Source organism: Pipra filicauda, unplaced genomic scaffold (genome assembly GCF_003945595.2).
Source record: "Pipra filicauda isolate LSUMZ 115617 unplaced genomic scaffold, ASM394559v2 scaffold64_size3178608_pilon, whole genome shotgun sequence".
NCBI lineage: Eukaryota > Metazoa > Chordata > Aves > Passeriformes > Pipridae > Pipra > Pipra filicauda.
In genome coordinates, this window is record NW_024104809.1 from 2,669,706 (window position 1) to 2,695,878 (window position 26,173).

At 35.5% G+C, this 26,173-nt stretch overlaps 1 protein-coding gene across 3 annotated transcripts in view; it reads left to right on the plus strand.

Moving 5' to 3' along the window:
- The window catches only part of TBC1D23 (TBC1 domain family member 23), a 30,479-nt gene that overhangs the window by 777 nt on the left and 3,529 nt on the right, over window positions 1–26,173 (plus strand). The window contains exons 1-17 of one of the 3 annotated variants that reach the window (XM_039388430.1): window positions 4,976–5,092; window positions 5,802–5,913; window positions 6,146–6,251; window positions 7,907–8,111; window positions 9,632–9,755; window positions 11,899–12,023; window positions 12,134–12,177; window positions 13,075–13,178; window positions 13,922–14,044; window positions 14,996–15,088; window positions 17,155–17,325; window positions 17,540–17,582; window positions 18,215–18,321; window positions 18,990–19,132; window positions 20,567–20,611; window positions 23,667–23,755; window positions 25,703–25,838. In XM_039388430.1, coding sequence (XP_039244364.1) covers window positions 5,046–5,092; window positions 5,802–5,913; window positions 6,146–6,251; window positions 7,907–8,111; window positions 9,632–9,755; window positions 11,899–12,023; window positions 12,134–12,177; window positions 13,075–13,178; window positions 13,922–14,044; window positions 14,996–15,088; window positions 17,155–17,325; window positions 17,540–17,582; window positions 18,215–18,321; window positions 18,990–19,132; window positions 20,567–20,611; window positions 23,667–23,755; window positions 25,703–25,838 — 1,817 coding nt within the window. In that variant the 5' untranslated portion in view covers window positions 4,976–5,045. Of the gene's footprint in view, window positions 1–4,975; window positions 5,093–5,801; window positions 5,914–6,145; window positions 6,252–7,906; window positions 8,112–9,631; window positions 9,756–11,898; window positions 12,024–12,133; window positions 12,178–13,074; window positions 13,179–13,921; window positions 14,045–14,995; window positions 15,089–17,154; window positions 17,326–17,539; window positions 17,583–18,214; window positions 18,322–18,989; window positions 19,133–20,566; window positions 20,612–23,666; window positions 23,756–25,702; window positions 25,839–26,173 lie in introns of those variants that run through there. The other 2 variants (XM_027727514.2, XM_027727515.2) reach the window with 2 other exon arrangements.

Genomic DNA, 26,173 nt, shown 5'->3' on the forward strand with positions numbered 1-26,173 from the left:
TTAGTGCAGCTATTACTTATAATGAATTTTACATTGAACCTCTAGGACAAGAATAGAGACTATTTCTGGAGCGTGTTAGGATCATTTTGATGGTAACATGATGCGATTTTAGTATTTGTTGCGTGCGCATTCACTTGAGATTGCTGAGGCTTAAACAAACATTGTGTTTAAACACTGAAGCTATTCTTACTGCACTCAGCATCTCCATTCGTGGCATCTTCACTTGTTTTTGTCTTTGTGCTTCTGCATTGCCTGTGATTTCTCACTGTGGCTCTGTGCCACAGCTGTTCTTTGTCCTTTTCACGCACACGCTTCTCAAACAATTACTTTACAGACCTGCTTTTTATGATCACTTCAAATCTGATGTTTTCGCTTTTAGGTTTTATTTGATGTGGCGGATTCAAAGTGTCTTGCAAACTATGCTTAGCCTTCTTTGTGTGTAGTTATCTTACTGTAAAGGAGCCAGAAGACACATGCAGGTGTAGCTGGAATCTGTTCTTTGTCTAGCTTGGTTCTACAAGTACAGCTCTTGGATAAAACAACTTTCTGTCATTTACTAGAAACTGAAAATCAATTGGAGTAGTTTTTTAGCCTTTTTTTTTCTTTTAGATTCAGAACTAAAGAAGCTCTATAAAGTACTGTGTTGCATAAGCATTATTTCTAAGTACAGACTTGACTGTTTAATCACGTAATTACAAAGCTGATGACGGACTCATTGACAGTGCAGTCTTGACACTTTGAAATATAACCCTTGACATTGAAAAAGAACCATGTTGAAATATCTCTGAAAGAAATACTTCAAACCTCTTTCATTACTAATGTTGAAAGAATATTGCTGTGTCCCAGATCACAACCATGAGGATAAGGACGTGTGTGGTCTCCAGACATATTTTGAGGCACAGCCTACATTGCTGATATTCTCACTGCCAGCCTCAAAACTATGATAAATTTGATATGCTGGTACTACCAGAAAAGACAAACTTGAAGGCATTTGTTAGAAGAGATTTTTTAAGTGTTTATGGGAACAATTCAAGAGGTTTATGCTTAAATGCTGCATTAATATTTGAGAATACATCTTGTTACTAGAGCTGTATGCTGTGAATAATATAAAGTTGTAATCCTCATTTAGAAACTTCGCATGGCTTTTGGGTTTTGTTATGTTTCTTTTTAAATCCAGTTTCAGTGAAATATTTTCTTTTTCATTTATTGATTTAAACTGTTGTGTTATCTTCATATCTTAGTGCTGTGAACAGTGGTTTTTCTAAGTAGAATGTGTATCTTGTGAAAGAGCTATTTGATGTAAATTACTACTTTATTGTATTTTGAAGTATATAGGATTTCAAGTTAAAAAAAAACAAAAACAAAACGGTACTTCTGTATGTTTGAGCTCTGTTGGGAGAAAAACTGACAGTGCTGATTCCATATCCTCTTCACTTCCTTAGGAGTGATTAAAAGGCAGATATAATTTTGTGTTCAGAGACTGTAACAGCACCTTGAGTATGTAGAATCTGGATGTGCTTACTAACACAAAATGCCCGTTATGTTTTTCCTGTGTTAACTTGACATGCAGTGCTGATATAAGTGATTTGGAAGGCAGAAGGGGGAAAAATGTAAGAAACTAGTTATGATTTAAAGCCCTCAAAATCTGTACTGAGTGCTTGGTGTTTTGTTCAACAAAAACGAGGGCAATTTGCCACTGTACAATACAATTAAAAAAACCCCAAACAACATCGCCACCATGACAGGCTTTGAAAGATGAAATTGTCAGTTTTTATGTCAATATATAAAGGAAGTTTATCAAAAGTTTTGATTTAAAAATGAACGAAACCAACTTTTTTCCTAATGATTAATGCTCAAGCTTCAGGGAGCTTGATGAAGTAGTAATTTTTTATTGTAAGATCTATACTTTTATAGTTAAGACCTGAACTAATTAAATATGACTGTAACCACAGATGGAATTGTTCCTGTGCATTTAACTTTGCATTGGAATAATCCATTTTACAGGTCCCAAAATACACTCCAACTGTTTAAGACAACAGGATGGCAAATCTGGTTCACATATACCTTTTCCATGCTCAGAATCTGGCTTATTAGAGCTTGAAGCCATGATATTTCTTCTGAAAGCACACAAACAAAAAAAATTCCTTTCCAGTCAAGCAGGAAACTGACATACTTGAGGAAAAAAATAGAAGTAAAAATGTCAGGGAGTTGTTTTTCTCCAAAATTCTGTTGGGGAAAAAAAAGACGATTCAAGGATGTTCTGAATACAATGGATATTTTGAAGTAAATGTGAGGGATTGATTTTTGTTTGTTTGCTTTCAATAGAGAACAAACACTCATTAATTTCGAAGTAATATAGCTTTTGCTGAAGCTTTTTCCCAGTAGTCAGGAAAATCGTAAATTAAAAGTAGAAACCAGAGTGAACAGATTTTAAAAAGCATAAAACTGATCGTAGCATTCTTAATACTATATGTAGTTTATTGGTCATTTCCTAGTATCTTTTCCCTGATGTTCACATCCCCACATTTTTAATCCCTCTATTAGTATTTATAAGTATTACCGAGAACCTCAGTCACAATATAAATAGTACCTAAAAAAACTCAAGAAGTGGGTTAATCTGAATTCCCAACAGTTGATCAATTTTCCATGCCTTCACCTTTCTCTCCTGTCTTAAGTGTTTTAGTTAAAAAAGATCCTGTTACTATCTGTGAACGTAGTTAGCTATTGATTGTAATATGTCACCAGACTGGCATGAATTTCAGAGATCCTTCTGCAAGTATGGAAATTTGCTCCAGATGTACTAATAGGAGCATTGTGCATTGTGACATTTAGAACAGTATGTCATGTGGGAATTAACCTTTCAGGCCATGGCTTGGAATAGGCCAGAATTCTACACATCTAACCAAGATTTTGAATAGCATCTAGAAATAGGCAGTGAAGCCATGGTAGAGCAGAAAGTACAGATGTTCAGATCTGGGGGAATTTGCCAATAAGGAGAAGTGCTGCATTCTTTTTAAAGTAAGTTTAATAATTGTCCATGTGAATAGAAGACTTCCTAGCTGATCCTCACTCAGGAAAGACAAAGATCCAGATTTCAAGCAGTTTACTGGAGTATTTATAGAACAACACTGACTGAAATAAGGTAAACCACAGCCGGTGGACATGTGTTAAAGTACTGAAATCACTTTCATACTTAGTACTTTGCAAGTTAGTCTGAAGAAAATATTAATTATAAAAGAATTTCCTCAGTCTTTGAAAATTCCTTACTTCCAGGCTGTGAGCAATCTTGGGAGTTGATGGAGGAAAAGAGCAGCTAATTGAGTCACAATAGAACAATGCATTTTTTTCCCCTGCTGTTTTTTCATTTAACTCCATGTCGATAATGCATCACATCTCTTCTTGTGGCAGATGGACATGTTTTTTAAGGTGAAGTAGTAAAACTAGCATTTGCCAGTCATCCTTATGGTGTACAAAGTGGGGGTGACAGTACTTGGAAGAAGTTTTTGCAAATGATAATATATTATCAATCAGCAGAAGCACACATTTGCAGATAACATGTTGAAGTTGATATTAACACATGCACAGCTTTCTAAGCTATGAATATTGGCTACTAGTAACTGGTAGAATTAGGACTTGTGGGTCTGTGAAACATTCTTTGCTGGGTGATTTTATAATTAGTGTAGATGTGCTTTTAAGTGTTTTCCTTGAGTGACATAGAAACCAAGCTGAAGTGGAATTTGCATGCAGCTGTTGCATTCATTTCCACATGCATACCTGTTTAATACTTGGACAGTATTTGTAGCAACTAGTTGTATTTTGTGTGCTGTAATTCAAGGCCTGTTGCTCTCCAGTCTGTCGTATCTAGCGTTCACAGAAATGTGCAATATGTCTAAGAGCCGATGTGTAACTTCTGTTAAAGTTAGATCATTATAGAGTTCATGAACTTCTGCTGAGGGCTAGGATGTCTCTTTGTGTAAATGTCCTAGAAATACTTGATTTTTTTATTTGGGGTTAACTGATTCATTAGTTTAACTTTTCTAGTGTTAGTCATTACATATACAATTGGACAACAGGATAGGTGATGGAAGTGCAAGTGCACTTGGATATTCCCCTCCCTCTCCATTTCTGTCTCGGGAAGGGGATCATCAACCCATGCAACCTGTAGTCCTACAAGAGTGCTTTGGGATTTTATTTTTTTTTTAAATACTAAAAATGTGAGAAAATAAGGCAAGTCAATTTCTTTGTAAACTGTGCTTTCTTTCATCCAAAGTTGCAAAATTACTTGAAGGAAGCAGACAGTTAGTTGTGCCCCAGTGTATATTTGAAATGTGATTTAAAGTGCTACCAAAAAATACTCACAAAGAAGCTGGGTGATACAATGCAAGGAAAATGTTTACTCTTCAAACTTGTAAATACTTCGAGAAGTCTATGAGTAAGTCTAGCTTGTTGTTTATTGCTAAGGTTTGAGATTTTAATCTGTTTATCCAAAAGGGTGATATTTAGAAAATCAGAAGTATGCGTTTTAAGTTTTCAGGAGACCAAACTTGTGAACCTTTATATCAAGGAGTCAGTTGTGGATAAATGCAAATTAAAGAAGTAGACAAGAGTTCAACAGCTGACATTCTTTTTCTGTGGGTATTTGAATTGACTGCATAGTATGTAAGGTGGAGTAACTGAGAATTACACTGATAACACTTTAACATCTGTTACTCCATGTGTGTATAAATAGATGTGTTATTCACAAGGAATGCACCTTTGCACTTGAATATCTGTCCTGGATAAAGTTGTGGTTTATGTTTTTCTCTGGCTGTAAACCTCCTGGCTGTGTGTTTAAGTTGTCAGGTATACGAAGGAAAGCCTTTCCTAAGGCATATGTCAGAGCTAGAAGAGTTAAGAGCATGTAGAAAGGGAGAAGTTTTGCCTATGGGACCTATGTATCACTGCCATTGCTGTTTTTCCAGTGAACCTGGTGTTTTGCCACTGCTCTGCTACATGATATTGAAATTCCTGAAATCATCAGATGTGGTTCTCTCATTATTGACAGCATGGAAACATTGAAACAGTCTGCAGAAGCTATCAGAGAGATTGTAAAGTAATAATTTCTGAATGCATACCTTCTTATCTGTAATGCTTGTGAACTTTTGTTGTCTTACTATGGCAACTGTCATTACTCTTCGACTGTCTTGTGTATTTTGCTACTCTCTACACTATAATTAATATTTTTATCTGTTTTAGTTCAGTCTTGTGCATATGTCCACACTTAGAATACTGGAACTTGACAGTTAAATAAATCTGAGTTTGACTAAAAGCTCTTTTCCCATTTCAGGGAAAGATGAGGTTAAAAACTGACTGTTCTAAACCTTTGAAACAAGTGTTCTGTTTTCTAGGTCATCTAATACTTTATTTAAAAATAACTCCACCATCTAATGTAGGTGTAATGTTTGCTTTGTGTGTGTGTGAAAATATGCTGAAATGGAAAGTTGCTGAAAGTTGTAAACTGCAACTAAATTTGCATTTCTCTGATACATCTTGCAACATTTGTCAGTTAAAGAAAACAAAAAAGCAAACTTTTTCTTCTTGTATGTAAATTGAATGGAATTAGAAGTTGAACAAGCAGTCTTAAAAATAAAGGAATAAATAACACTTTGCAAGTATTTATTTTTAGTAATTGCCAAGTTGTCTTATGTCTTTACATATGTGTGGGATTTGCCCAACAGTAGCCTTCAGTCTAAATCTATTTAATAATAAACATTGAAAAAAATTGTGTAATTTATTTTTAACATTACGTATCATTATTTTAGGATAAAGGATCTTGCAGACGCTCTAGAAGAAGGAGGCTGTGATCTTGAAACTGTGAGAAACATCATTCAAGGAAGGCAATTACCTGCTGATCTGAGGGCCAAAGTCTGGAAGGTGAATATGAGCTTAAATTAAGAAGCAGGAAATACTTGAAGTTGTGTTTCATTTGAGCCAAGCGAGTTAATTACCAATCATCTCTGCAGAGATGTACTAGTGGAATTTTAATATGCGTGTATGTTGATTCAGTTTTAGAATAGTTCTATTTAGTTAAATTACTGAGTTCAGTAATTGGGTAACTACAAAAAGACACTAAAATGTTTAGAGGGCTTTCTGTTTTTGTTTTCAGATTGCACTTAATGTTGTAGGAAAGGGAGACAGCCTCGCATCCTGGGATGGCTCCTTAGACCTACCTGAACAGACTATAATTCATAAGGATTGCCAAGAGCTAATTGGTAAGTTCAAGTACATTTAGATCACCTGTGTGAAAGTTTCTGCATTCTCAGTTGTCTTAGGACAATGATGATTACGTTTTGGAGGAAGCTTTGAGGAAGAAGATGAGAGAGCAGAAAGAAATTAGTAAGAAATTGTAAGAGAACAGTAGTATCTTACCTGTACTCTGAGCTTGGCATGGGTGACATCATGGAAGTTTAAACTATTAGCTTGATATAGTTTGCATGGTCAGAAACCTTCGTGAGTTGAAAAAATCGTCATTGCTTTCCAAGCTCCATCTTTTAAAAGCACACATTCTTTGTATAGTGTCCTTCAAGTTTTTAATTGTGTAGTGACTGGTTCTTAATCTGAAAAACTGGTGTAGCACCAAAATGCATATAACATTTAAGGGAAGAAATTTATTACACATTTCGGAGTTCAAAGGCTATTTTACAGAAAAATAATTTTTGATAGTGTTTCCAGAGAAAATGAAAGGTTGTGTTTGTGAAAGCAAGATGCTGCCAGAACACAGGCAATAGTACTCCAGTGTGTCTGTAAGGAGCTGCCACAGCATACGTTTGGCAGCTCGTCACAAACATGGCCCAATCCCTGGCACCATGAAACAGCATTAATATCAGTGTTCAGTTGATGCAGTCAGTGCCAACTCATCATAAATTAGGATACTTCTTAATGACATCCATAAAAGAATCTTCTATTGTATAACCTGTCATACTTTTATTTGTTCCATACTTTTATTTGTTCTTGCATGGTTGAAAGTTAAGGCAGAGAACGGAGATGCTGCAGTTCCACACTTTATAGCTCTAGAATCTAGCAGGGCTTATTTTCCTTCTCTCTCTGTCCTGTAAAGGAAAGGAATGAGAGTGGAATTTCCTCTGTGTTATTTAATCACAGGATCTTTTCAGGGTGATGGCAAAACTTCCCAATTAGTACTCATTATTTTCCTGAGGGGTAGAGGAAAGGAATTCCCAAATATTGACTGGCTTTGATGAGAAACTATTAAAGACTTCTGTAATAAAAAATATCATTAACAGTAATGAGACTCACAGGCTTCTTGTAACTGAGGAAGAAGGATGTTTGCTGGAAATTTAATGCTACTGTATTAATGTAGTGTGTAGGTATCTGTTTTCCCCCATCCTGGACATAAAAAAATGTGATTTATAAGTCTGTAAGCCTAGCTGATCTCAGACTTCTGATTTGGATAAATCTGCATATCAGTTGACTTTTGAGGAATTAAAGGTGTGCATTGTGGGTTGATCTGTGTTGAAATTCAAATGAATTTGTTGTAGAGTTGAGCATAAGTTGTGTGCTGAGCACATAAAATAGGAATAGAAGAGGAGAATTCTATGCATTAAAAGAATCTACATCTTTGTTTCATATAGATCCTGGAAAACCCAAACTTCTTTCATCCTGTTGTTGTGGTATTTAAATGATATTTAAATGCCTTATCCTACTGGGGTTATAAAATCGCTTGTATTTTGATACCTTTTTGAATACCTTTCTGTAAGCATTTAATCCAAACTGCCAGTCTTTTGTTTGTCTGTTTTTGTTGCTTTTTCCCCCTGAGCAGTCCTTATTGGTGCAATTGTGCTATGAAATAATCTCATTCACTTTCTTCAAAAAGCCATTAATACAGTTTATGTTTCTGTACCTCTTTCAGACCAGCTGTCGGCGCCAGAAGAGGAGAAGTCAGTATTAATTTTGGATATTGAGTCTGTTATTACATTTTACTGTAAATCCCGCAATGTTAAATACAGTTCTTGCCTCGGCTGGATACACCTCCTCAAACCTCTGGTGCACCTTCATTTGCCCCGCAGTGATTTGTACAACTGTTTTTATGCTATCATGAATAAATTCATCCCAAGGTAAGACTCTTTCTTTTGCCACTGTGCTATTTTCATTGGCACCAGGAGTAGTTTCTGAAAGGATGTGCACGTTGGTTTTGGTTAAAGTAGCAAAGTGGTCAGATGCCATCATGTGTTAATAAACTGAACCATCTGTTGGTACCTGTTGGCCTGAAATCCAGGAGGTGGTTGAGTTGGTTTAAGATGTAAAGAATTAGCATGTGACTGACGTAGGCTCGAGGTGCCTTTTAATGAACAACTGCTGTATAATGCAATATCAAAAATACTTATTTATGAACTAGTTCACATATGTTATGGGAAAGTGTTTTTCCCATTTTTGGTATCTAAAATACTTCTATCTGTCCGTAACCAGTAATTCATAAACACTAATTAAGTCTCAAAATCTCTTTAGAAGTAGTTGACATTTTCCCTATAATCTGCTGAGTTGTGACTGAAATGACTATTTTAAGTTGCTAGATATTTTTATTTGTAATAAAAAATATTAAGTGGGAGGTTTTCATGCTTTTATGTAGGTGATCTCCTTCAAACAAATTTTTATTTCTGTTGGAGTAACACCATGACACTCCAGCAAGGCTGTAGTGTCTTCTGATTAAGGCCTTGTGAAATAAATGTATGGATAGTCTGTAATTAAAGATCTTAGTCTGGTTCCCTGGAGAGGAGACTCCAGCCCAGCTGATGGATGTGTGCCATAATATGAGAAGTGCACATTTGGTGTTGTGGCAGGAAGCATTTACCAGTCCTGTCACTTGACTCAGCTTGTGTCCAGTTCTCATCTGAGATGCTGTTGGGCTCTGGGCTCTGGGCGGTGACAGTGGCGTTATGGTCACGAAACTCAGGGGCTTTCAGACTATCTGCTGCTTGAGTTTCTCTGTAGAAATCTAGGTGGTGTTTCAATGAGGTGTACACTGTTTCCTCTGACCTTTTCTCTTCAATGGGAGAATTTGAAAGACATAGAAAGGCAACTTATAGGAGACCTGCAAACCTCTGCTTGGGTCAGTTTGGTCTTCGTTTGACGTTTGACTGCTGGACCATGATTACTATTTGATGAAAGTGATGGTTTTAACTTCTTGCTATTTTTGATTTTTAAATCATATACTTTTTACTCATATTTTTCCAACTGTAATGAAAGATTTATTGGGAATTTAATCTAACAAAAGATTGAATTACTTATATTTTTTAATTAGAATTATTCTAAAATTCTATTATTCTGTTAACAACGTTGGTACCATGCTTGTCTTGTTTTGATATTTAAATCTGGTTTAAATACTTCTGTATTGTATGATCTGTCAAGTGTTGGCAGTATTTCATTCTTTCTGCTGCCTTCTTAATATATGGGGTTTTCAGTGTTGGTTTTGTTTTGGTTCAACTCTTGAGGCGGGTTGACTTCATGCTCAGTGCCTGTGAATTAAAAGAACAATGAACAGGAAATTACATAATCAGAGATAAAGAATTGCTACTGTAAGTCTGAAAACTGCAGTATTACAGAGGAGTTTATGACTATTTTCACTGCTACCTTTTAGGGATTGTTTTATGAAGGGAAGACCATTTCATCTATTTAGACTCCTTCTTCAGTACCATGAGCCTGAACTCTGCTCCTTTCTTGATACCAAGAAGATGACTCCAGACTCATATGCACTCAACTGGGTAATAAAGTGAAAGTAGGGAAACATAATGAAAAATAAATTTCTGTTGAAACTTCAGTACATGTTGCCAGTTTGTGCAAGAGTAGTACAAGCAAATAGAACTGCATATATTGAAATAAATTGCATGTTTTAATTTAATGTGGGCTTTTTGTCTTCACTTGTTTAACATAAGATATGAGGTCTTGTTAACGTCACATTTTTAGTGTTCTGGATGTTAATTGAGCCACAGATGTTAGGAACTTCTTGGAATAAGTGAGAATGAGAGCAGCTGACATACTCAAAAAGTAAGAAGCCCCAATAATACTTTTGATAGTGGGCAGCTATATGCTTGTAGATATGGATATACATCAGTCTGACGTGTCTTTTAAAGTCCAAATACGAATCGTTTTAAAAACCTCCATGCTAATAGATATATTTATGTCTGTTACAATTTAGGCACATATATTTTACAGCTCTTGAAGCGTTAGTCATTTCCTGTTCAAAACTACCTCAAGCTGGGGGTAGTTGTAAGGATGCTTACCTCAATAATTTTTCTGTAAAGTTTGTGTAGCAGGACTACAACATAAAGCAGAATTTTCGTGTTTCAGTGCTGCTACAAAATCATGATGCTGTGCTTGCACATGCAAAGTCTGTAATTTAATAAAGAAGACTTTGACACATGAACTCTTCTAGGCTGTTCTTTCATACCCATTGGCTTTGTCAAATTTTTTTCAACTCTGTGAACTTTCAGTCAAAGAAGACTGAAATGAATTATTAAACTGTGAGGTCTGTATTTGTTGGGGTTTTTTTTAAGGCTGCTTCCAATTTTAGTATAAAAATGTGTCCAGGAAGAATTTTTATTTGCTCAGAATCTGCCTTTTGCCAGCTATGAGCCTTCAAAAGAGGTATCGGGTCTTTTTTATTTTTTTTTTTTTACTACTCAATCTCCATTTTTAATAGAATTTTCCTTAGTAAATAAAAAGTTCTTTGAAGTTGTTTATTAAAATTTTAGTGCTTAATTAGGAGAAAAAAAAAAATCTTCCCTCTGAAGGGTGGTGAGGAAGTGAGGTAGGTGTAGGTGCCAGTATTCAGTGCCATGCTTTCTGGTGTACAATTTCAGCAAAAAATCTTAAGCCTCATTTTATATTATGATATTACAGTAAAATTCCTTGTTTCATCTGTGAAAATTCTTATTCTATATAGAGGTATTGCTACTATGAAGGAATATGTGAGCAACCTACAGAGACCTGTCACCTGTCATTATCTTATTGTTCACTAAAGTTTTGTCTTCATTTGGATTTGAGTCAGAATTGAATAGATCTTATCTTTTGCTAAGAAATTATACTAGGAAATGTTGAAATATTCCATGAAAGTGTTTAAAAACAGAGACTGAGCTTTTGAAAGCTGTGGCTCTGTTGATACAGAATTTGCGTGCATCAGCAAGTTCCGTAAGACCCCAGTGAAGTCAGCTGGTATGCATTTGAGTTAGGTGTGATTGCAAATATTATCTGACACGTATGAAAAGAAGTTCCTACCTTTTATCCTCTTTGAACTTTTGCATATCAGAGAGGATGTATTTTCAAGTGGGAACATGGGAACAGGCAAAGAGTTTCTTAAATGGTAATGAAAATCTTCTGTTGCTTGCAAATGTTTAATTAGTCATAAAGCATCTTAATGTAATGTTAAGTAAGTGATGTTGTTAAACTAATGTTGCAACCATGTTCAATTAGCTCAATTCTACTGTGAAAAATAAAAGTAATTATGTTTGCAGGATCCTTTCAAAGTCCTAATTGCTATGCTATTTGAGTAAATATATTCTCCTATGAATTTCTTGTTGGTGTAATTGATATTTAGCAGTGTCTATGAGCTAAACAGTATTCCAGCTTGATTGTGTTGTCTGTGGTTGAATTTACAACGCTGACAGTGTACAGCCAACTTTGCCTTCCCACGAGGTGTCTTTGTTCACAGATAATCTGTAGTGTTATGCACTGTTTCCATAAAAATTGGTTTTGAGGGTAGAACTATCCTTCAGTGCACAGTGCAGACAGATGTTTTACCATAATTTGGCTGGGTTTATTTTGTTAGGTATCTCAGTTAAAAATGTTATCATGATAAGATTGTTCCTGGTTATTGCTTTTTCTCACATTATTTTCCAAATTTTTTAGCTTGGAAGCCTCTTCTCATATTACTGTTCAGCTGAAGTCACTCAGGCAATATGGGATGGATATCTACAACAAGCAGATCCATTCTTTATTTATTTCTTAATGTTGATCATCCTTGTCAATGCAAAGTAAGTGTATAGTTAATTTGGAATGTTCTTTACTGACACTGTTTTAATTCAGGTTTGTTTCATTTTGGTTTTACTGACTTAATCTGTGCCTGTGACTTTACTGTTTTCAGAGACGTTATCTTAGCACAAGAATCAGATAAAGAAGAAATGATAAGTAAGTACTGCTCTTACATAACTGCTAGTGAAATATTTACCATATACTGTAATCCCCTTTTATTATTATTTTTAATTACTGAATAACTACATGATTTATTTCCATGTGATTTTTCTCATTAATCCCTCACCCATTAATTCCTTTCTTACTGTTCTTTGCTGCATCATATTTGCCCTCAACATTCTCTCCTTGTGTTTCCTATTAGTAGTCCCACACCTAGTTTTATACTTCAGTTTGAAGTACTTGAAACAATTATTGTGTTTCTAAGCCCAAAGCAGCAGTTTTCAAATCCTTCTTTAAATCTACTGCACTTGTTGTATTTTCTGGATTATTATCTTCATATGCACTTGATTTGAGCCTATTTCATTGTTCTTGTCTTACCCTCTTCTGTTTTTATAGAAAATACCCTACATTTCTTGTGAGCATATTTCATCTGCCTTTGTATTTTTTCACACACATAACACAATATAATTAATCCCCTAGTAGTTAAAAATGAGAGTGCTTGGAATTTTGCATCTTCACCATTTACTGTAGAACTACACTCTTGTATCATCCTGGACATATAACAGGAAGACTGTCTTGGTCAGACCTTTTTAAAAAAAGTAGCTGACTTAGAATTACAACGGAAAACTAAAATTATGTAGAAGAATGTGTTAAAAATTAGTTGGCGTAGAAGGTTTGAACTTTTAGCAAAAAGCATAAGTTTCCTATGGATAAGGAGTATTTCCTATGTCTTCTCTTTCCATCTAGAGAGTGGATCAATATTAATGTTGAATCAATAAACTAGCTTACGTTATGCCTTATTAAAAATAAGTGTTCTTACTATTTGAAAATATGTGTGTTGCTTCATTTCTATGTCTGAAACAGTGTTACACTTACGTTGTTTGTCTGTCTCAGAATTCTTAGAAACTTCACCAGCCAATCTTGATTTAGAGGATATAGAAGATCTCTTCTCTTTGGCACAATATTACTGTAGCAAAACTCCAGCTTCTTTCAGGAAGGTAATAACAGTAATCTTGAAATTCTCTTCTTTTTGGTGGCTGTTTAAGCACTCACTAACTTTGAATGTTTCACTGCAGTTTTTTTTAACAATTTTTTCATGTTGTTACTCTGATGGTCGTTACTGTTGAGATCTTTGTAAGATAAGAAGGTTAAGTGAAACATCTTGGAGAGAAGCTTCCCTGCAGTATTCTTACTTCCTGACTGATGACCTTGTTTTGCAAACCAGTTTCTTGTAAGAAGTCATGAAGTTTCTTGACAAATTGCAGTGTAGTAGACTGCACCACAGTCCTGGCTGTACTTGTGATAGCAAAGAGGAAAGGGTTGCTTACTAGAGATAAAGCTGTTATCACCTGCACTGTTTTTGCAGCTCTTCCTTACTCAAGATATCTGACTTCACTGAATGAAATTAAATATTTGGTAGCCATTGCCTTTGGCTTGTATGTACTTTCTCTGATCCTTGTAGACAGGTATGTGAGATTTTTTTGAGGGACAAACCAAAACAAACACCAGAGGCACTTCATCATGTTGGTGTGGTCAAAATGGTGAACAAGCATGTTTTTAATGGAAGTTCAGACCCTGACAGGATTTTCAGTTTCAGTTAATCAAAAATATGATTACTATGTGGATAGGATAAGCATGTGTCAAGTTTAATGTTTGTGACTTAGTGGATATAGTTTTATTTTAAACTTTCACATCTAAAGACAATGGCTCCAGTTAACTTTTTTTTTTCTTGCCTTATTAGGACAACCACAGTCTTTTTGGCAGCAGCTTGCTGGGCCTCAAAGATGATGACACAGATTTGAGCCAAGCTCTCTGTCTAGCAGTTTCTGTGTCTGAGATTCTTCAAGCAAATCAGCAACAAGGAGTCAGTATACCGAATTAACCTTCACACCCCAACTTTATAGAAAAGGAAAAGAATCACTTACTACTGACAAATATTTTTAAATGCGAACAGCACAAATATATATTTGCTATTTCAGAAAAAAATGGTTTTGTCTTGAGGTTGTCTCCCTTGTAAATGATCTGCTGACTTCAGTGCACTTGTGCTGTAGCAACTAGAGCTTAATACAGGTGATTTGAATCTGAGGAGTGTAAGCTTAAAGTAATATCTCACTAATTTGAATTTCCACATGTAGCCTACAGGAGAGGAAAATTTCAAACCCGCTTCTCGGTACCTTTGAGTATGTTGTCTTTTGTCAATGAAAAGTTTAAATGAACAAATAAAATTGATTAATGCTATTTTGGTAGTAGTTAATTGCAGACATTGTTAGATGCAGGGACTTGGCTTTCAGTGTTGAAGACCAATATATGGATCATAGTATAGTTAGATTACAGTGTTTCTTATTGACTACTGACTTTTTGTAGCAGTTTCCAGGGCCCAGTGTTGTCATTGTTGGGTTTTTTTTCTAGTCCAAATATAGTTAAGCATCTCTTTATATCCTGTTTAAATCAGTGGGATATAAAACTATCCTGTGCTGATTAGTAGTGGACTGTTGCATTGTCTTGTTGATGCGTGCCTTCGTACCAACTGTTTGTTCTCAGTAGAGGAGAGATAATTACACTGTGTGTATTGCACTTGGGTGATCCTTTCCCATGCACAAGCTGATGCATTAATGGAAAGCCACTACTAGAATACTGCTGGTGGTCTGGTAACTGCAGAAGTTCAGATTAATCAAATGAAGTAAGATTTTTCAACAGCTGTTAGCCCCTTCGAGCAGTTCCTGTAGTATTGGAATTAGTATTAAAATGTAATTGAATTATGTCAATAATTACACAATTTTAAAATTTTGTAACAGGCCAAATCCTTCTCTTTCAGGAAGGAGTAAGGTTCTTTGTAGTGGATTGTCGTCCTGCAGAGCAATACAATGCTGGGCATTTATCAACAGCCTTTCATTTAGACTCGGATTTGGTTCGTATGCTTTTTGTTTCTTCACTGATATTTGAGTCCTGAGAGAGAAGGAGAGAGAAATGTCTGTCTTGAAAATAAAGTATCCTTAGTATAGGCTTTAGTCTATGGACTCAGTGTCTAGCTATGTGATGAGGTTTCAAAAGTTAGCTTCTCTAAAGGAGATCGTAGAACCATCATTTTACCAAGTTTAGTCCTTTATGACATTAGAATTTGGGATTCCAGACTTCCTATTCTTTGGTTAGGACTGGAAACCCATACAGACTAAAGACTAGTCATTGCTTGGAGGAAAAATCTCTTTTTAGCATCATTTTCCAGTAAAAGGTGTCATGAATTTTAACAAGAAGCGTTTTTTTTTCTTTGTCTTTTTTTTGTCTCAGTCAGTCCTACCACAGTCTGTTTTTAAGGAGCGTATGTCTCGAAAAGGATTTGGTTGCTTCTTTAAAATTTTTGCAGTAGAATATGAGAGGAAGTGCAATTATTTTGGGACTGAGGTGTACTATTGATTAATAACTTCAATAAAGATTTTGCTGCACTTTCCATTTGATTTTGAAGTCAGAACTGAACATTCAGTCATACTTTTCTCTGTTCTTTTTTCCCCTTCAGCTGACTATAACAGTGTATTCTTCACTTTTAGATTAATCCTCATTTACTTTACTTTGCAGTCTATGGAATATGTATGGAATGTATATACCCCACAAAAGACTTTTATACCTTACTTAGTTAAGAAGTTCAGTCCTACATCTAATATCTTTACCTCTCTAATTAAAAGTATGCATTATTCAGTATTATTTCCACAAATACAATTATACAGGAGGGAAAATGAGGCTGAGGGGAGACTTTAGCACACCCTATAACTATCTGAAAGGAGGTCATAGCAACGTGGGTATCAGTCTCTTCTCCTAAGTACAAGCAATATGACAAGAGGAAGTGGGTTCAGGTTTCCCCAGGGGAGATTTAGGTTGGATACTAGGAAAAATTTCTTCACCAGAAAGGTTGTCAAGCATTGGAACAGGCTGCCCAGGGAAGAGGTTGAGTCACCATCCCTGGAGGTATTTTAAAGATCTGTAAACGTGGTACTTGGGGACGTGGCTTAGTAGGGGAGAGTTGGCAGTGTCAGAGTATGTGCAAAGTACACAAAATTTACTGTAAGGACAGACAACAGGGAAAGAAAGCTCTTTGGAGTCCATCTCATTTATAGATAGATAGAGAAAGTAGTGAGGTTATAAAGCAGCAGCATTTGGCTCTAGGAAGACCCCAGTTAATATTCAACTTGACTTACTGATGGCTAGGTTATGTGTTTATGACTGAACTTCATCATTCAATCCACTGTAAAGGCTAGATAATGAGAATCCCTCCCTCCCCTCCCCAGTCCAGTTACAGGTCAGAATTTCCTTATGAATTCCCCACAAATGCAGGTTAAAATTTAACCTGAATTGAGAAAGTCTTTGTTTCTCCATCTCTTTCTTATAGCAACTCATGTTTTTGCATCATAGTAGGCCTTCAGGAGACCACAGCCTCAATTTTTTGAGAGTACAAAGAATCACAGATATCTCCTTGTACTCCCAATGGTAATTTTTTTCCCAATTCTTGATAAATAAATGAGAAAAAGCTTAGTGGGGAGACAAGAAGAGAACCTTTCAGGCACCTAGAAATTCTACGCATTTTAAAGGGTTTCAACTGTGTAAAGTTTGAACATGTTGTGTTTAAGCATATGTAAATGTAGAAACCAGTCCCACTGCTGTATTACCAAATTAATGCAATGTGAAAGTTGCAAAGACTCGTTCCTCTCTTATTTGATGCCTGCAAAAATAAACTAACAGATGTTAGTTGTGTTTCTTTCCTGGGGAGAACAAGGTGGAGTGAGGAAGAAAAGGACCATTCTCAGTGTTCTTTACGGAACATGAGGTTCCAATCAGGTGGTCTCGTGTTCGTGTGACTTGTACAGTTCTTGTGTTGCCTTATTTGTGCTCAACAAATAATATCCATTCTCAAAGTTTGTTTCTTTTCACAACTCATGTTACAGTATGTTGGTGTTAAACAGCAATTTCTGTTTGTTTGCTCCACAGATGCTTCAAAACCCATCAGAATTTGCACAGTCTGTAAAATCCCTTTTAGAAGCACAAAAACAATCTATTGAGTCTGGCTCCATAGCTGGTGGGGAACATCTGTGCTTCATGGGAAGTGGCAGGGAAGAAGAAGATATGTACATGAACATGGTGTTAGCACACTTCCTACAGGTACAACTAAACTGCTGTTGATTTTAATAGCTGAGATAAAATGTCTCTGCGTGTATCATTGATAAAAAATGACAAAACATTTTCCCCTTAACTGTTTTCTACATTACTCAAGTTTACAGTTTTTATTAAACAAACTAACCCATGTTTCATTACCATACTTGTAAACTTACTCCACAGATTTTTGTTTTAACCAAAATTGTCTTTTCTGTTGCAGAAAAATAAGGAATATGTAAGCATTGCCAAAGGAGGATTTATGGGTAAGCTTATTAATAATGAACTTTGGCTTGAGAAAACTTGCTATCTTGTCATTGTTGATATTTTTGTGAGGCTTTTGCTAAAAATCATCTAAATGAGTAGCAAATAGGTCTCATTTGTCAGGTTTTGTTTTGTTAAGTGAACACTGTGCACTTGCACAAATTTCTGAATGGAGAAAAATTAAAGCAGGAAATGGGGAAATTCCCTCTTTCTTCTAACTTATCATTCTTGATGTTTTAGCCCCCATAGATTGCAGACTCTATGAAGTTCATACTTCTGCAGTTTATGTTGCTGGAAATCATCAGGCTCTACAGCAGTGGAGAGATCTGTGCTACAATATGATTATAGAGGCATTACTAGTCAATACATGCAGTGTCATAAGAGCTGCCTTCAAGATCAGAGCAGTGATTTGTTTTTAGTTGCTGCTGTTTACTTTACTAAAATAAAGATTATCCTTATGCCTTTGTACTAGTGAAAGAAAAACCAGGAATTATTATAGTGGTATCTGAATTAATCTGTTTTATTAAATCACGTGGAGAAAAATTGTTACCCATTAGTCTCAGGTATATACAATATTTTCATCAACAGATGAAATCCAGTGTAATTTTGAATGTTTTTAATGGCCCTTTAACAGCTCTCCAGCAGCACTTAGCAGATATCAATGTGGAAGGACCAGAAAGTGGATATGGCCACTGGATTGCTAGTACCTCAGGCTCAAGAAATGGCATAAACTCTGTTGATGTAAGTGAATTTTAAGCCCAAGTGGTATAGTGGGATGGAAGCCCCAGGTGTACTGAAGTTTTTCTTCATTTTCCTCATTCTGTGCTATAAAATGCCTTACTGCAAGTCATGACTCTTTACAGTTGTATGTTTAATTTCAAACTGTATTCACTGTCTAATCAGAGGTAACCTAAACATTTTTATTCTCTTGAGGGGAAGAGCTTGTAGAAAAGAACTTGCTTGCAGTCACTCTGGCAGAATACATGTAATAGATAACTCTTTTCCTGTCTGTTATTCACTCAGTGAATAAATTACTATAACATGGCATAAAATTTCATGGCAAAGCTCAAAATTTTATCTTTTCTACAACTGATACGTTATGCATAAAATCTGGCTCTTAATTTGGATTAAATATGTCATTAATAGGATTCCTTCCTCTAGATTTACATAGCAGAGTGCTCAGTAATATGGTTTGTCAAGCTTTCTTTATTGGATCATCTTTACTTCAGATACATGTCATTGCTGTTATTTGACAGAACTCTAAAGAAATACTTAATTCTGTAATTAATGTTCTGCTGAGTAGCAAAAAGTAGATTACTATCTTGTAGTCTGTTTCCTTTCTTAATAAACTAAGAAATGAAATAACATTATTTGTATATGATTAATCCTGAGAGGAGTTACTTTTACAGGGTGATGCTCCTAATGGTTCAGGTGATGGAAAAGGAGTTAAGTCCCTGGTGAATAAAATGACGGTTGCTTTGAAGACTAAATCTGTGAACGTGAAAGAAAAAGTTATTAGTTTTATTGAAAATACATCTACTCCAGTGGACAGGTACGTCATTTATATCTCACCGGGAATTAGGCATGAGGAGGAATGACTTCCCATTCCATATGGCTATTTTGTAAGAGTGAAAACTGGGCTAATTAGGAAAAAAAGTTGTCTTCCAGTTTCAGTTTTTATATTTTCTACCTCTACCCTCTTCACAATTTTATCATGACCTGGTAACCCTACTGTCCTGCCTTAGTAGTGCAAAGCCAGTGTGAGAAGCCTTTTCTCTTGGATGCTTATCTAGAATTTGTTGCTGTATGGTTAGTTTGACTTCTTTTAGAGTGTTGGTTTTGTATTCAGTCTAAAAGCGAAGAATGATTTCACTTTTATTTCAGTTCCTGTCCATCCTGACTCTAATGGAATGAATTAATGACAGCAGGATTATGGATGGGGGTTTTTTGTTTGGTTGGTTTCGTTCTGTTTTGATTTTTCTGGCTGCTGCATGTTGTCAATCTGAGGTTAACTTTTTTGAAGATCTTGATTTTTCAAGTTCTGATGTTAAGCTGCTTTTCAAAGCCAGAATTCACCTTTGTTTGTTTTTTGTATCTTCAAGTGCAGCTAGGAACAAGAATGTACAGATATGTTAAAAGACACTTTCAAATTTGAAATTCATTATTCCAAGTACTTACCTTAACTAGGTACAAGAATAAAATCTGTCAAAGCTTTAAATGAATAGCCTGTTGTAGTTCTTTAAAGTCCAGTATTTGAAGTTGTATGTTGCCAAGACATTGATATTCAACAATCTCAGAGAATTAGTGTTTCTTTGATAGCAGGATTTAAAATACATGCCAAATGAACAGTAGTTTTTAGTCATCTTTACCTAATCAAAAATTACAGATCAGTCCTTTTCATGTTGGAAATGTTTTTTTAAATTAGTATTAAGAGGCGAAAAAATATTAAATAACATTTGGTAGTAGCTTTTGTTGTGTGAAGAATTAAACTGAATGAATGTGAAGATTTAAACTGAAAGAGTGTAGATTTAGATTAGATATGAGTAAGAAATTCTTTACTGTGAGGGTGTGAGACATTGGAACAGGTTGCCCAGAGGAGTTGTGGATGCCCCACGCCTCGCAGTGTTCAAGACCAGGCTGGAATGGAGCTTTGAGCCACCTGGTCTAGGAGAAGGTGTCTGCTTATTGCACTGGGGTTGGAACAAGATGGTCTTTAGGGTCCCTTCCAACCCAAGTCATTTTGTGAAATCAAATAAGGCTTATATGTAAGCCATACATAGCATGGAAAATGCATCTTTTAGTCGATTTTTTTACAAATATTTCTCTACCTTGTGTGTAGCTGTCATGAAGCATTGCTTTTATTTATAAGCATCGTCCTCGAAGAAGATACATTGCCAATATAGAGAATTTCAATTATTTATCTAGATTTTTCCTTTGCATTTTTTTTTTAATTCTTTGTTCTGTCCTCTGCCCCAATGTACTATAGAATACCTTTCAATATTTCCTGGCCAGACAGAGCAAGCCTGGAGCGGTAAGCTTGATAATTAAGCAGTCTGACTAAAACCACCTTTCTTGTATTGAGCATGGCATCACAATATTTGTAAGCATTGGTTACACTGACAAGATTGCTTGCATATTTTTATATATTTTTTTTTAATATATTAAAGCTATTGCTTTTTACAAGTACTGGTCAAGAGACTAAAGGAAGAAAAAAGAATGTATTGGCAGTGCTTTCTTCTCTTAGTTTCTGCTTTGTTATTTCTGTTCTCTTCCTTATTATTGCTTTGTATAGAATTTTTTTTACTTGTCATTCCTATCGACATTTTATTAATTACTTGTACTAGTAGAAGACTGCAGGAGCAATTACTGAACAAATTAAGACTTAAAGTTTTAACAAGACAGACAAGTATGGAACATAAACTGTTCATAAAGCATCCTTAGAGCTTAGATATGACAGGGAACCCATATGGAAGTTCTGTCTGGAAATCTCAAATTTCTGTGCTTCTTATCACATGGTGGTAGAACATGCTGATAGAAACAGACATGCTCATTACTGGGTAAAGAAAAATGCTGAGTTAATAAGTAAATATGCTTTGCAAATCTCCCTCATTTTGTTCACATAACTACTGCATTTCATGTAAACGTGGAGGCCCCTCACATTTGTCTCAGATGTATTGCCTTATAATTATTTCAGAAATAAAAGTTGTGAATTGATATTGTGTAAAATTGCTTGTGATAAATGAAGAGTTATGCTCGTGCATAATCACTTCAGAACTTTGAGCATACTTTAGGAACTCTGTACCATTTGACCCTCATACACTGAAATGCATGAAGATTCATGCTGGATGAATTACTGAGGATTCAAAATGCTATTTAGGTTTTCAAGGATTTTGGACCAATCTTTCTTTCAAGTAGTTTGCACATAATTTGAGATGGGACTTGCCCATAAGTGTTGCAGAATGGTGTTGTGTGAGCAAAACCAATAGTAATGTTAACCGGTATTCTACTTAAAAAAAAAAAGGTGGGAATAGCCCAAGAGCACATAGTATGTTTTCTTAATTTAGAAATCCTAAAGATCATGGGGATCTTACCCCACATTTACCTGATCAGTTTCTAGAATATGGTAAGAAAGTGTTAAAATTCCAACTTCAGTGATTCTTCCATAACTCAAAAGACACGTGAATCTGTATTTGTAACCAAGAAGTTTTGATATGTTGAGGTTTTACTTTGGTTATTTTGCTTACTCCTTTCACTTCTATTGCTTATCTTCTTTCATTGGGAAGATGCAGTAATAAATTAGTTCACACTCTATGTCACTGGAGCATTTTCTTAAAATTGCAGCTCTTAAAACCCTAGAATGGCATTTTTTCTCCATCCATTCAATTAGATCCACTTTGTGTTTATCTCTAGTAGGTTTCATTTGGCAGGTTTGTCACTAAAGGAGGTTGCATTCAATTTGTAACAATGTAACAATAGCTTTCCCTGTAAACACCTTAAAGGAAATCCATTTCTAGTTTAAGTTGTTACCAGGGTTTTATAAAGTAGCTGCTTATTGTCTCTTGTCTTGACTAACTTCAATTTATAAACACCAGTGAGATCTTCTCTTAGATCCTTTCTGTGTCATTCAATTTGACACTATTTATATGTGCTGCTTCTTACTCAATTGGTTATGTGCTACTAAAGCATATTTACAAAACCCTCCATATAGAAGCAATGCCCTCTTGAATTGTCAGTGTCATTGATGCTTATTGTCTTAAACACTAATGAGCATGTTTTTATATGTCTGGTTTTTGTTCCATTATAGACTGCATTTTATGTTTTGTTGGTTTTTTTTCTATTTAGCTTTTCCTTTCATTTTGTCTGTATCAGTAAATATAACCCATGGAAAATGTAGTTTTCTAACTTTCAATTCTACTTTCAGGTATACCTAAGTACTAGTATTAGTTTACCTATTACTAAAGAGATTCCCTGTCTAGCACTAAAAAGGTTCCCTGTCTAGTTTGCTTCTACAGTAGCATGTAAACTGGAGTTTGTGAATATACTTAAAACAGGAAACAAGTCTTAAAATTAATAGGAAACATAAATACACATTATAGGGAAGGAGGTTTTTGAAATAGGGGAAGGGAGAGGCATGTGGTGGTTTGGTTCTGGGTTTTTTACACTATTGTTGCCAGTTCTAGAGACTAAAATCATGAACTGTTTATTTTTTTTTTCAGCAACTGCCTGTTTTGTGGCTTTCTGAACCTTTAGGTTTTTCTCGTATTTTTCAGGTGTTGTCAGCGGTTGAGGGCAAGAACATTTAACAATTCAGCTGTGACCGTGTAATCATAGCATTCTGAGCTGGAGCTTTAAAGTATTTTAGGATTTGCAGCTGTTACTGTCAAACATTAAGACTCAGTTGTGTGTGTTTCTGTCATTTCATATGATCTGTAGAAGCAATAGAGATGTGATTTTTGAGGTCAATATCACAGTGATGCTGTAATTGTAGCAGTAGGAACTGTTTGACCAAATATTTCAGGATTTGACTCGTGCTGGACAAAGTAATGGACAGGAAGTCAAAGTTCACACTACAGTGGATGTTTTATAATAACCCCACTTTGAAATTCTCAAGATATTTCGTTATTTTCAAAGAATTAACAAGAAAAATTACCTTCCTGACATACTAGTTAGTCATCTTTATTTTTCCCTTCATCCAAATGTGGCATCCTTGTGAAGCTACGCTGACTGCCCAGATATATTTCAGTTTCACGCTAGAAACTTGGCATGTTGTCAGTTTGCAGGTCTCTAGTGTATGTTGTCATGTAAGAAAGTGCCTTTTTTCAACAAAGCAGTAATTCTTTTCAGTTTCTTTGTTACATCAGTCAGCCTCACCACGTCACTGAAGTACGTGCTTTCACTAACCAAGCTGCTCGATGGGTCACACATCTTCCTTGCAGGGCAGCTTCATGAAATTCTCTCGTCCCTCTCTGTTGCACAGCTGTGTTTGCATTTTGCTAATATGTTATTGTAGAAGTCATACCATCAGTTTGAAAGTTACTTTTCTTCTCCCATCCCATGTCTTCTCCTGCCCTTTTCATTGCCAACAGACATGTCAGCAGCAGTGACAGAGTAGGAAAACCCTACCGTGGTGTGAAACCGGTATTCAGCATCGGGGATGAAGAAGAGTACGATACTGGTACAGTAGAAGATTTTCCTCTTACCTCGATTATCTTATTTAGACAAAATTATTAAGTTGGGCTAAATCATAAGAGTGTATTTTATACCTTTGTCTTGCAATGTGACATTTTTCTAACTATTATCCTTCATCGTATTTGTTATGGTGGTGCCTCGGACCAACCCTCTTCAAATATATAGAAGCAGACTAAATAAAAAATAATTCGTGGTAGGCACCAAACAGCCAACAGGAAGAAATGGAAATGCATGGGTTTAGTGGATTTTTTTTTTGTTTTTACTTGTTATTTCTGTAGAAAAGATGTGTTTTTCTACACTGGTCTTGTACACATAAACTGACAGTTGTACCTCTATTACTTCACTACAGTAAGCAAAATATAAAGGACCTAATGTTGCTGATATAACTCAATTTGATTATCTAGTATTTGCAGTTAACATAATGATCTGAATATCTGAAATATAGTTGGAGTTAGACTTAATATGGCTAATGTGTGCACACCTTTTCAGTGTTTTGGACTTTGCTTTTCAGCATTGAATCAATTAATAATTGATTCCTCTCTTGATATGCATGCAGAATACTGTCGGGAAAAAAACCATGCAATTTTTGTTTAATTTTTTTATCCGATTGAAAAATTACAAGCAAAACTGGAACACCACACACTTCACAAAGGTTTGTTTGGGTTTTTTTGAGACCAGTGCTAACATTAGAGTGTTGAAGACCTGCTGTTGTCCTAGTTTTGTTCTGGTAGTTTTAGCTCACTCCCAATCATCATTATCTCACAAGTAACCATTCTGTGACCAAAAGGTATGCTCAGCTTCCATGGGAGAAACAAATAACTAGTCTAAGAATCTTTGACGTGCAAAATAATTTAGGAAGATTAATGAAAGAGAGTCATAGGATCTGGAATTGTTTAAATAAGATTGATGACAAACAGTTCATCATCGTCTGCTATAAAAATTGTGAAGGAGCAAAATTAAATTGTCAGGCAGAAGCTTTAGCACTAACAAGATGCTTCTCCAAATACCGTATAATTAAGTTTGCACAGCTCTTTGAGCATCCATAATAGTGTTTGGGAAAGTCTGTGTGCTTTCAGAAAACCAGCTCCTCAAAGACAGATTGTCTAGAACATGTTTTCGGTAGTGGTTGTTTGCTAAGTTCTACTTACATTTGCTTTTAAAAGACTATTAGACTTAGTAAGTAAGCAGAATTGCTGCAATGATTTGAATAAGCAAAGCCAGCACATATGAAGTGAAATATATATTATTTTGGAACGGAAGAATGCAAAAAAAGAACCTGTTTCTCTGTAATTGTTTTTGTGAAGTTTTAGTGTTCCGAGGTTTTTTGTAGTAAATAATTGCCATGAGCTCTAATAATTGCAGCCTGCCCTAGGTGGCTCTGCTTGAGCGGGGCTTTCCCAACAGGCATAACTGAATATTAGAAGTTTTGCTATGTGAAAAAGGTACTTTAATGAAGGAAAAGTGGTCCACAAAAATAATACCCGGCCTTGAAAGGGATCAACAGGTGTTTTTTTCTTCTTGTACAAGAAACTAGAAGCCACAAGAGGAGACTTTCCTGGACTGTAGTTGGTTTGGTTTTGGTACCCCTTGCCAAAAGATATTGGTGGTGTTGATGCAAAAGGTTTACATGGCTTCAAGGAGTTTCTGGACAAGTTCATGTAAAAGAAATCCATGAAACTTTACTGAATAGACAAATTGGACCAGCCAAAGATATCCCCCGAGCTAAAAATAATTGTTTGCTGAGAGAAAATTTATCAGATACACCTGCCTTTTTCTTTCTTCCCTCTGAATAATTGTTTATGGCTAAGTGGACCTTGGTTTGAACCAGTGTAGCTCCTCTGGGTTTAAGTGAATTGAAAAGTTGTCTGGTGGTGAGTAAAAATACTTTCTTTTTTTTTTTTTTTTATGTTTTTACCTCCTCCCTTCAAAACAGATGAAATTGATAGCTCCTCAATGTCAGACGATGATCGAAAAGAGGTCGTCAACATCCAAACATGGATAAATAAACCTGATGTGAAGTATAACTTTCCATGTAATGAAGTAAAAGAAAATGGTCATATGTTTCCCAGGTACTGAAATTAGTCCGAAGTTTAATGAAAATGTCTGTCTTGATTAAAGAAAAATGTTGGTCAATTAAGTTATTCTTTATATTAAACTAGGAAATGGAAGTGCGAAACAACCTAGAACAAAATGTTACCACTATATCCCTATTCTTATCTTTGCAGTGTTATAGAATGGTAATTATGTATAAAACCTAGTATGAAGTTTTGCTTTGCAGAACAAGACAGTAAGAAAACTATGTTCAATATAGATAGGCTTATTTTCAAGACCAGCTAGACCCAAGTACTTGTGGTTCTATTTTTTCTTATCTGCTTTTCTCTATGCCTTGTACTTGGCACCCATC